Raw genomic sequence first — 12,344 nt, forward strand, 5'->3', positions numbered from 1 at the left:
TTCCTAGTATTCTTGTTTATTGCCATAGGGTCGGTAGTAATGTCTCTTCTTTCATTCCAAATTGTAGTATTTTGAGTCTTCTCCCCTCTGCTTCCATCCCCCTACCGCCCAAGTCTAACTACAGGTGTTTTCAATTTTATTGATATTTTCCAAGAACCAACTTTTGTTTTTATTGATTTTCTCTGTTTTTGTATTTTCCTTCATTTACTTTTTCTCTAATCTTTATTACTTCCTTCTTGCTGTTTGCTTTGGGTATAGCTTGTTTTTCTAATTTCTTAAAGTAGAAGGTGGGATTATTAATTTGAGATCTTCTTTAATAATGACCTATAGGCATTTACAGCTGTAAATCTCTCTATAAGCACTGTTTTAGCTGCAGCTTTTAAGTATATTGTGTTTTCATTTTCATTTATCTCAATGTATTTTCTAATTTCCCTTGTAATTTCTTCTTTGACTGATAGAAGTGCAGTGTTTAAGTTCCACAAATTAGTTTCCCAATATTCCTTTTGTCATTGGTTTCTAGTGTCATTCCACTGTCACTGGAGATACTTTGTATGATTTCTGTCTTTTTTAATTTATTGAGATTTGTTTTGTAGCCTAACATGGTCTATCCTGAGAATGACCCATGTGTACTTCAAAAGAATGTTTATTCTCTTGTTCCATAGATATCTGTTAGGTCTTTTTGGTTTATGGTGTGTTGTTCAAGTCTTCTGTTTCATTGTTGATCTTCTGCCTAGCTGTTCTATCCATTATTAACACTACAAATGATTATTATTGCATTTTCTATTTCTCCCTTCAGGTCTGTCAGTTTTTGCTTCTTGCTTTGTGGAGCTCTGTTGGGTGCCTGTATGTTTATAATTTTGATGTCTTCCTGAGGGATTGACCATTTAACATTATAAAATGTTATTCTTTATCTTTAGTAACAACTTCTGTCTTAAAGGCTGTTTTGTCTGATATTAGTAGAGACAGTCTAATACTGTTGGTGGCTGCCTGTTGATGACTTTGAATCTAAAGTGTCTCTTGCAGACAGCATATAGCTGAGTCATGGTTTTTTAATCCATTATGGTATTCCCTGCCTTTTGGTTGGAGTGTTTAATTCATTTATGTTTAATGTAATTATTGATATCTTGTGTTATCTTTATTCCTGTATTCTCCATTACTGACTAATTTTGTATTAAATAGATATCTTCTAGTATACCATTTTAATTCCCTTGTTTCTCTTAGTATTTTTTTGTATTTTCTTAGTGGTTGCCACGGAGATTATAATTAACATCTTAAAGCACTCTAGTTCAAACTTTTTTTTTTTAATTGCTTTTTCTCCCCAAATATCCCCAGTACAGAGTTGTGTATCCTAGCTGTGGGTCCTTCTAGTTGTGCCATGTGGGATGCCGACTCAACGTGGCCTGATGAGTGGTGCCATGTCTGTGCCCAGGATCCGAACAAGCAAAACCCTGGGCTGCCGAAGGGGAGTGCGCAAACGTAACCACTCAGCCATGGGGCCAGCCCAAATACACTCTAGTTCAGATTAATAATGAAATCAACTTCAATGGTGTGCAAAATTTTGCTTCTGTTTAGTTCCATTCTCATCTCTTTCGTATTATTTTCAGACAAATTACATCTTTATACATCATAAGCCTATCAACACAGTTTTGTAATTATTACTTATGTAGTTGCCTTTTAAATCACATAGTAGAAGAGAATTACAAACAAAAATACATTCATACTGTTTACATCCTTACCTATGTAGTTGCTTTTAATGGCATTCTTTCTTTGTGTGGATTTGAGTTACTGTCATGTCCTTTTGTTTGAGCCTGAAGGATTCTCTTTAGTATTTCTTGTAAAGCAGGTCTGGTAGCAATTAATTGTCTCAGGTTGTTTGTTTTTGTTTTTGTTTTTAAATCTGAGAATGTTTCAGCTTCTCCTTCATTTTTGAAAGGATAGTTTTGCTAGATATGGAATTCTTAGTTGACAGTCTTTCTTTCAGTGCTTTAAATATGTCTTCCTACTGCCTTCTGACCGCCACGGTTTCTGACAGGGAACAGCTGTTACTGTTATTGAGCATACCTTGTATGGTGATGAGTTGCTGCTCTCTTGCTGCTTTCAAGATTCATTGGTGCTGACTTTTTTAACAGCTTGACTACGATGAGCCTAGGTGTGGATCTTTTGAGTTTATATTATTTGGACTTCATTGAGCTTCTTGGATGTGTAGATGCATTTGGAAAGTTTGGGGCCATTATTTCTTCAAATACTCTTTCTGCTCCTTTTTTCTTCTCCTCCTTGGACTCCGATTATTTGCATGTTATCATGTTTGATGTTATCCCACAGGTCTCTATGGCTCTGTTTATTTTTCCTCATTCTTTTTTCTTTATGTTTCTCAGACTGGATGATATCAATTGACCTGTCTCAAGTTTACTCTCTTCTGTCAGCTCAGTTTGGCTATTGAGCCCCTCTAATGAATTTTTCATTTCAGTTATTATACTGCTAAAATTCAAAATTTATGTGTGGTTCATTTTTACAATTTCTCTCTCTTTATTGGTATTTGGTAAGAAACTACTTACATACTTTCCTTTAATTTTCTCAGACATGGTTTCCTTTAGTTCTTTGAACATATTTATAAGGCTGATTTAAAGTCTTTCTTTAGTAGGTCCGAGATCTGGGCTTCCTCAAGGACAGTTTCTCTTGACTGCTTTTTTCCTGTTTCTTTGCATGTTTTGTAGCTTCTATTGAAAACTGAGCATTTAAAATAAAATAATACGGCAACTCTGGAAATCAGATTATCCCTCTGTCTTACCCCAGGGTTTATTGTTCTATTTGTCACAGTTTGTTTAGTGACTTCCCTGGTCAAAGGTTTTTAAGTGTCTTCTGTGCAGCCACTGAAGCCCCTCCTTGGTTAGCTTAGTGGTTAGCTAATGACTGAACAGAGAGTCCTTAAAGCAATTCAACCAATCAAGTCTCCTCTCCTTTGCCCAAGTGTCTCTGTGTGTGTTGGAGGTGTGCCATCACTTCCCGTTTGCACTGATCCTCAGTCAGGACCCTTCAGGTCTTTCCTGGGCATGCACATAGCCCTGCACTTGCATGTGGCCTTCTAGACCCTCAGGAATATGTTCGACCTTTTCAAAACCCACTTTTGACATTTCATTCACCTGATTTTCCTTTTTAGTTTTTTGGTTAGCCTCTTCTTGGCCCCAACTGATACTACTGCCTCAGCAGTGGCTGCTGATCGTTTTCGTCAAACACCCTGGGGATAGGACTTCCCTTGCTGAGCAAAGTGTATCAGGTCAAATAAATACAGGCCCTGAGGATGGGGCTTGGGGGGAGCTCCAAACCCATTTTTGCCCCCTCAATTATTGCTAGGCTGTTGGGTTCCAAGGATACCATAGAGCTGGGGAAAGAGGGATGTGACTTAGGGTAAGTTAAAATGCCACAAAGATCACTTTTCTTCCTGAAATTCAGGTGTTTTCTTGAATCAGCACTCCATGGGTTGTAGCCTTTGGTTATTTTCCAGAATTCTGAAAAAGTTGACTGTGACCATTTTTGCTAGTTTTTCTGTTGTTGTAATGGAGGAGCAGATTTTCAGAAGTCCTTATTCTGACATAACGGAAGTGCTATGCACCCCACTTCTTTTGAAGTAAAGTTTGTGGGTAAGGTCTGGGCAGTCATGACTGGTGGTTCTGGACTTTTTAAGTGTGCTTTGTGTTGAAGTAAGCAAATAAAGCCAATTGTAGTCTTCTCATGGAAATTGCTGATTGCTTTGATAACTGACTACTGGTCAATTTGTTGGTAATCAAGGAGTGTAATCAGAGAGGTGATCAATGCTCATGGATCTGTATTTGGAGAAGGCCAGATATCCATGGTATGAGTCCCTTACAGTATTTGGTGGAGCTGAGGATGCATAGGGACCCAGCAAGATCTAGTCCCTGTTCAGTGTCTGATTCAGTTTCTTGTTAGCTCGAATAGTGGCTGGTCCTTGTGTGTCCTAGGAGCCTGGGTGACTTACAGTTGGCTCTCTTCCTCCCAGATGACTTACCAAAGCCACAGATCATCACCCAGCCAGAGACGACCATAGCTGTGGTGGGAAAGGACATCCGGTTCACGTGCTCAGCCGCCAGCAGCAGCAGCTCCCCTATGACCTTTGCCTGGAAGAAGGACAATGAGGTCCTGGCCAATGCTGACATGGAGAATTTCGCCCATGTCCGTGCACAGGATGGGGAGGTGATGGAATACACCACCATTCTGCACCTCCGTCGTGTCACTTTCGGGCATGAGGGCCGCTACCAATGTGTCATCACCAACCACTTTGGCTCCACCTACTCACACAAGGCCAGGCTCACTGTGAATGGTATGGAAGTGCTATCTGTTTATTCTGGTATAAGATTCTTATGAAGCCACACTCATGATCATTCTCAGTTATCTGTGTAGACATGCTTGAGACAGGAGACACTCAAGCTTCACTGAGACCTCATTATATCTTACTACTGCCTGGGTTGGCCCCAGAGTAAGTTTGTAGATTGAAGGGTTATTCTTAGTGGATTCTTTGTTTTTTGGTGATTTTTTTTAATCCAGTTATTATGTTAACTGAAATTGTGGGCCCAAGCCTTGTATTTTTATCCATTTATTATCTTCCATAAACCAAGATGCCTGGCATCAGATTCCAAGCATATCTTGATCCTGGGGGAAGGTGCTACCCTCTGAGTAGATGGCAGAGCCTTGGGGCCAGAGGCCAGCCTGGGTGGGCCAGGTCAGTCAGCAGTGGGGCAGCCAAGTGCCTGCCTCTCTGAGGCTGTGGAATGCAAGGCTGGTGTGAGTGCTGGCCTGATAGCAGAATGGTCATGGGGGTGTTGGACAGGATCTTTTACTCAGTAACCAGCTTCAGAGCCTTTTGAGGTGGCTTTCTTCATACCTGCTATTTGTTGTAGTGAGTTTAGAGTAGAAGGAGAGAGGTAAATAGCTTGAGTAGTTAACCACCCCATCCCAGTAACCTAACAAGATTTTCCTGATTATTAAACCTCCAATTAAGAAGTGCTGGAACTGCTATGCTCTTTAAGCCCCTACAGACCACAGAAAAACACATTTTTGACCACACTTTGGCGGGTTCTCTTGGCTTATTCCGAGGGAGTAGTCCTTGTTTCTCACAAACTCAGTGAACTGATTCTCCACTGAAGTAACCTTGATGGGAATTATAGTGACGCCTGACATATGGCTGGATGCTTACTCCTGTATTACCAATATTCCCTGGAATATTTGGGATAAATAAGCTAGCTGAATGCTTTCAGCTCGTGTGCATACAGTAATATGACCCTGACATCACTGTTCTAAAACAGACTTCTTCAAGAGGAAGAGCTATCCCATTGCTTCCCCAGGGTGAAGGCATGTCATCCTTCCCTCTGTGATTGCATCTTGCTGGAGTAGACATTTCTGTTTCCCAGGCTCTACCTGGTGGTTACTTAAGGCAGGCAAGCATCAGGCCCTAGCATTTATGGAGTATCCCTGTATAGAATGATGACCATATAAGGCATAGTAGGGGAAATGTTTCATAAAACCTTTATGTTTGAGGGGGTTATAGCCAGCTTGGGTTGAAGAACAAGAGAGACTTGTTCTTGGAAATGCTCCACCTGTGGCAACGAGAAGCTAGGCACCCCTAGGAGGCCAACTGCTCCTGATTGAAAGGTGGTAGTAGTGGTTCTCAGCAGACATTGGCATGAAGGGTGTTGGGGGGTGAAATGACACCCAGACATGGTGGGGGAGGTCTGTTTGCCAGAGGATCTTCCCAGCCTTTTTGCATCTAGCTTTACAAAAACTTGACCCTATATGTATATATTTTGCAGTGTTGCCATCATTCACCAAAATGCCCCATGACATCGCCATCCGAACTGGCACCATGGCCCGCCTCGAATGTGCTGCCACTGGCCACCCTAACCCCCAGATTGCCTGGCAGAAGGATGGAGGCACAGATTTCCCTGCTGCTCGTGAGCGACGCATGCATGTCATGCCAGACGACGATGTGTTTTTCATCACTGATGTGAAAATAGATGACATGGGGGTTTATAGCTGTACCGCCCAGAACTTGGCCGGCTCCATTTCAGCTAACGCCACCCTGACTGTCTTAGGTTTGACTCTTATCCACTGAGTATATATATATGTCTATGTGTGTGTGTTTATGTATGAAAGAGAGAGAGAGATTCTCTTAAAATATCATACGTACCTAGAGGCAAGCTTCTCAGACTGCTCTGTGGAGCCTGGGGTGGAGTATGGTGGGCTGTTTCTACTTTGTTTAAAATTTTGGGCTGCTTTCTAGGAGTTTTCTTCTTTTTTTGTGAGGAAGATTGTCTCTGAGCTAACATCTGTGCCAATCTTCCTCTGCCTCATGTGGGACGCCCCCACAGCGTGGCTTGATGAGCAGTGCTGGGTCCGCGCCCAGGACCTGAACCTCTGAACCCTGGGCTGCCTAAGCACAGTACACGAACTTAACCACTATGCAACTGGGCTGGCCCTGTTCTAAGATTTTCTTGAACAAGTGGTTCCATCTCTTTAAAAAGAGAAAAATAGCCAGTGAATTAAGAGAGTCTTCATAGGGCTTAGGTCTAACACTCTAGATAAGTACTGCCCTCTGATTTGGGCAGGACGAGTGTGGTCTCGGTGAAGAATAGAGACACAGGCCTGTAACATGACAGCGTGGGAACAGCAGGGGATTCTGTGGCCAGAAGTTGTTAGCTCATTCTCCTTTTTGAAGCCACCCCCCAGAAAGGGAATGCTTTAGTCATTGTGTTAGGTTTTCTGAAAAGCTTGCTGATCTGATGAAAGATCCCATATGGCATTTCATTGACGTGTCGACTTTTCCTTTGTCCAGAAGACAAGGGAGATCCACAGCCACTGAGGCCCACAGAATAACTGTAAGATCTCTCCCGACTTCTTGCAGAAACCCCGTCCTTGGTGGTTCCCTTGGAAGACCGTGTGGTATCTGTGGGAGAAACGGTGGCTCTCCAGTGCAAAGCGACTGGGAGCCCCCCACCCCGCATCACCTGGCTCAAGGGGGACCACCCTCTGAGTCTCACGGAGCGGCACCACTTTACCCCCGGCAACCAGCTGCTCGTTGTTCAGAACGTGGTGGCAGAGGATGCAGGGCGATATACTTGCGAGATGTCCAACGCCCTGGGCACAGAGCGAGCTCACAGCCAGCTGAGCATCTTGCCTACCCCTGGCTGCAGGAAGGACGGGACCACCGTGGGCATCTTCACCATCGCCGTGGTGTGCAGTATTGTCCTGACGTCCCTGGTGTGGGTGTGCATCATCTACCAGACCAGGAAGAAGAGTGAGGAGTACAGTGTCACTAACACAGGTTAGGCCACTGCTGGTTGAGTTTATTTGCAGGGGAGGAGAATAGCAGTGACGTTTGTGAAGGAAACCAGGTCCAGAGGCTTTTTAAAGAATTTCATTATATTCAGAACTCTAGACCCTTTGGGAATATGGAGTCATTCTGGATAGCTGAGGCTTTAGTCTCACTGGCACCATTCTAACTTCGAGGAATGTAACGTTAAATGCGAATACTCTCAAATATAGGTACATTATGAACTCTGCAGTTTTCTGAGGCATCTATGGCACGTGCTTTGTGGCCACATGGTGGATTGTTGGTGCAGTGACCTCACAGGGCCATGCTTCAGTTAGGTTATGTCCCTTCCCATTGCTGTTCTCTATCTTTAATGGACTCAAGACATCAGATTGCTACATTTTTTACACCTGGGTGTAGAGTAAGACTAAGCGGGTTCTGGGCAGGTCTCTCCAGTGCGCAGACCCCATGCTCTCTCTCTGCACGACCTTGACAGCTGCTGTGTCTGGGCCTGACAGTGAACATGTGTCTCAAAGGACTGGGACCCCTGGTATTTGATTGTCCTGTCTCCTTGCAGATGAAACCATCGTGCCACCGGATGTTCCGAGCTACCTTTCTTCTCAGGGGACCCTTTCTGACCGACAGGAAACTGTGGTCAGGACTGAGGGTGGCCATCAGGCCAATGGGCACATTGAGAGCAATGGTAAGGCCTCACTGCCTAATGCGACTGTGTCCCCATGAGCTGGAGGTGGCCTCCAGCCCCGTCCCAGGGCAGGGGCATGGCAGTACATTGAGCACGTTGGTTAAACTAGAAGGCTGCGTGACTCAAGCCTTCTCCTGGGTGTTTCTGGACCTAGCCTCTGCAAGTTCTGCAAGGTTTACAATCCCCGTCCCCCAGGCCCTACTGGGCTTAGTGTTTCCTCGTCAGGGAAAGGTACGATTGCCTAACCTAAGAGCTGCAGAGGACGTTAGAGGGCCTGAAACTTAATCCATTCCTTCAATAGGGGAAGTGCCCAGGTCTGCTGTGTTCCAGGCTGTCATACTGGAAAGCTCTCCCAAGGGAGAGCTACTTCAGAGGGGGAGACTGTATCCTTGTTTGGGACAAGTTTACCCTTACAAAGAACTGTTCATTAACATGGCTCTGAATGCTCAGAGGCCTGCCCCTGGGGAAGGCAGTATTAGAAAATGTTCCTTGCTGGACCTCTTGGTTAGCCCAATAAGCCACCACTGTAAAGAGCATTTGAAAGAATGACTCTGTCCCAGGGGCTTTGCCTTTTCTTTTCATAAGGCTTACTGTGAGCTGGTGAGCCCAGCGTTTCTAACTGGGTGGGAATCTATTGCAGGTATTTGCCCGAGAGATGCCAGCCTCTTTCCAGAGGTGGATGCTCATGGCATTACGTGTAGGCCGCCAAAGCTCTGTGTCGGCTATAATAAGGAGCCATGGAAAGTGATGGAGAAAGCCGATGGGATGCGTGGTCCACAGAAGATGGGTATGAGATACTTCCCTCAGGAAAAGTATTTCATTTTTGAAATAAAAATTTGGGTTGACTTACTCATTAAATGAAAGGGGGAGACACATTATAGGTGTAAGACTATCCCACAATTTCATATTCAATATAGAAACAGGAAGCTCTGGCCTGCCTCTCTTTTAATTCCAGAATAGGGTGTCTATGGTATGTATGGTGAGCCTGAGCATGAATTTTCTAGATTTATAAGCAACTTAAATAAAGGATGAGGCCCAAACAAAAGTGCCTTTTCACCAGGGCTATTTTGAGGCTAAATTTCTGATTGTTCAGAAGACTCTTGACACTGCATAGTTCCTCTTTCAAATGGGATCACATGGGATGTTTCTTCTGCGGTCACAGTAGTATGGCTGCAGTCTCTGATTAAGAAATTAATCTGAAACATCTCAACACGGAAGACCCAGTCTTCATCAATAGCTTCGTATTTGCCCGGTCCTTGTTCTGTGAACATACGTGAAGGAGAGGACAGTTTTTACAGAGCTGATGTAAGCAAAGCTCTGGCCTCACAGCAGGGGAGTTAAACAGCCTGTTCTTTACGTGGGGAGGGCAATGGTTCTAATCCGTGTCTCGCTCTGCCCCGCAGAGCCCAGTGGCCCGGCTGTATGCGGTGACTGCAACACTGAGATGGACAGTTACTCCAAGGAACAAGCCTTCTGTCCTCAGCCTGTGTCCAGAGACAGTACACAGCCAGGTACACTAAGCAGCCAGGAGCCCAGTCGGAGTGAGCGAGAACATTCTCCACATCAGCTGAACAGTGGGACCATTGATGGGTCCCACACCAACTGCAGGGGGTCCCTCTACCCCAGTAACCACGATAGAATGCTGACATCCTTGAAGAAAAAGCCAGGGGCACCTCTAGATGGGCAAGGTAACTTTTCACTGTCTCCTGAGTCACCAGCGGAAGGTGGGGATGGAGGGAGAACATAAACTGCCAGGCTGGAGGGTCTGACGTGCCCTCTGCTTTCTCCTAGGGGCCTCCTCTTGGACTTTATCAAGGCTGTGTGAGCCAGACACCATAGACCTCCAGCCTTCCTCTACGTTAACTCCAGGCAGTCCTGAGCTCACAGAAGCCTCCTCAGCCTTTCCTCCTGTCCCCAGTGAGAGCCAGCACTTGCTTCTTTCCAACGGACACTTCCCCAAAGCATGTGACTCCAGTCCTGAGTCCACACCACTGACAGGACAGCTCCCCGGGAAACGGAGCGTGCCACTGCTGTTTGCACCGAAAATCTAGGCTTTGTCTACCTCAGCTCTTGTCGTGTCAATCTCTACAGGAAAGAGAGGTAGGAGAGGCTGTGAGGAAGCTTGGGTTCAAGCGTCACTGATTTGTACATAGTTTTAACTTCCATGTGGAGTACCAGTAGTTTAAAGGACTTACAGCTGAAGCACAGAAATGCAAGAGGCTATTGTGTACAAAAGGCAGAAAAGTATTTGATACCATTGTACATAAGAGTTTTCAGAGATTGCATATATATTATTATATATCTTTTACAGAGGCTATTTTAATCTTTAGTGCATGGTTAACAGAAAAAATCGTACAGTTTTGACAATATTATTTTTCATATCAGGTTGCTGTTTAATTTTGGAAGGGGGGATAGTTCTGGTGCCTTAATGCATGGATGGAATTTACAGAAGCTGAAACCACATTTGTTCCTAGGAGTTTCTGGGGGGTGGGAAGGATGGAAAGTCCTTGGATTTGTATTGCACTTGGTAGGACAGACCCCTTGGATGCTTTACAGTCAGAGATGGCGTTGGCATTGGAAGTAACTCACGTCAGTACTGCTTGTGTGTGGATGCTCTTGCAGCGAACCTCCCTGTGGAGCCTAGAGGTGCACGTCAGGCACCTCTGCAGTGAAGGACTTTTTCTCGTCGGTGTAAGTGCTTTCTTTAACAAGCAGAATGCGCGTTGTTAATCCACCGTAAGCAGTTGGTCCGAACAATTAAGCACTGCCTTTCTTCCTTCTATGATTCATGTATCATTCGAGAGTCACTTGAGGCTTTTTAATAAGATACAGGCTGCTGGTGTTGGTACCTGTGGATTTTTCAATAGTGATGTTTTAGTTCTGCCAATATTACTAATATTACATTGGCCTTGGAGGAGAAAAAGGATCGAGTCCTTGCTTTTCAGGGCTAGCTTATCTCTACTGAGGATCCGGAGCAGGCCTGTCCATGTCCTTCCCTGGCAGAGGGACCCAGGCTTGGACTGCACAAGATTTCTTAGCCCTTGACCTGGGTTCTGGGTAGATTTGCACTTTTGAGACCTGCAGCTAACCATCTTGTGAGTGCCAATGTGTATTTCAGGAAAAATTACATTGAAACAAATAAGGTCCTTAAAATCTCAGAAAGCAAGTTCCTTTAGCTAAAAAGCTGAAGGTGAGTATTGACAAAATGGTTACCTATGTTAAATTTTACTGTCAAATCTCATCACTGTTCTGAAAGGTAAGCACATTATTTAGAATTTTGTCCTCAACAGTTAACTGATTGTTACTTCCACAAAATATGTGAATTTGCTGCTTCTGAGAGGCAATGTGAAAGAGGAAGTATTACTTTTATGTACAAAGTTATTTATTTATAGAAACTTTGGTACAATGTACATTGAAAAACATGTAAAATATTGAAGTGTCTAACAAATGGCATTGAAGTGTCTTTAATAAAGGTTCATTTATAAAATGTTAAGTGTGTGTCTGGGGTCATTCTTCTCCCTGCATTAACCAGCATTGCTTCAGCCCGTTTAATTCCAGAGATTCGATTCCCTTACAAATGCAGTCATCCTGCCTTTAATTACCTTTTTTCCCAAAAAGGAAAAAAAATTTAGCCAAAGCAGAATTATATATACTATTGCTTCAGGGAAGACATGACACCACTAGATGCCTGAGATTTTTCTCTGAAGTTAGTTTTCTAACACCTGGAACTGATTTGTCAGGCTCTACAATGGTGACCTGCCCATTCCATCCCTTCTGTTCCCAATGTTGAGCTTAAAACTCCAGCCTACAGACCTTACTGATTAGGAATGAAAAGAACACCACTTTTTCCAAAGGCGGCCCAGGCCCGCCCTTCCAGTCTGAAACCGAGAAGAGTGCACTCTGGCTCAGCTTCCTCAGAGGACCCCCTGTGCCCTCCTGCCCGAGGCCAGCTGGGCCCGCCTAGTCACTTGAGCTGCAACTGCTTGCTTGCTTTCACACACCACATGGGCCGCTGGACACTTCCCTGTAAAACAATACAGTTGTGTTTTTTATAGGTGAAATCTGAAGGTAATTAACAGCAGCAGCCTGGTTCCCCAACAAGAATGCCTGCTGTGCACCTGTAGTTCATTCTCTTTAAACAAAGCTATAAGCTTACACAATAGGAATCAACCCAGGGAGAAACGCACCCCACATCTGTAACTTTTTCCCTGCCTCTCCTTCCTTTGCCCAGTCTAGCCATTCTTTTACAATTATAACCATCTCTGCCTCTGCCGAATCCACTATCAGGTGGCAGGAAATGAAAGATCAGATACCAGATCA

The 12,344-nt window shown here is 44.2% G+C and overlaps 1 protein-coding gene across 3 annotated transcripts in view; it reads left to right on the forward strand.

The window, feature by feature from the left end:
• The window catches only part of LRIG1 (leucine rich repeats and immunoglobulin like domains 1), a 114,804-nt gene extending 103,287 nt beyond the window's left edge, over positions 1-11,517 (forward strand). For all 3 annotated transcript variants that reach the window (XM_008524013.2, XM_070576865.1, XM_070576864.1), the window contains exons 13-19: positions 4,016-4,336; positions 5,823-6,104; positions 6,914-7,333; positions 7,899-8,024; positions 8,665-8,811; positions 9,428-9,712; positions 9,816-11,517. In XM_008524013.2, the coding sequence (XP_008522235.2) occupies positions 4,016-4,336; positions 5,823-6,104; positions 6,914-7,333; positions 7,899-8,024; positions 8,665-8,811; positions 9,428-9,712; positions 9,816-10,075 (1,841 nt within the window). In that variant the 3' untranslated portion in view covers positions 10,076-11,517. The remainder of the gene's footprint in view (positions 1-4,015; positions 4,337-5,822; positions 6,105-6,913; positions 7,334-7,898; positions 8,025-8,664; positions 8,812-9,427; positions 9,713-9,815) is intronic.
• The last annotated feature ends 827 nt before the right edge of the window (positions 11,518-12,344 follow it).

This window comes from Equus przewalskii, chromosome 15 (assembly GCF_037783145.1).
Source record: "Equus przewalskii isolate Varuska chromosome 15, EquPr2, whole genome shotgun sequence".
Lineage (NCBI taxonomy): Eukaryota > Metazoa > Chordata > Mammalia > Perissodactyla > Equidae > Equus > Equus przewalskii.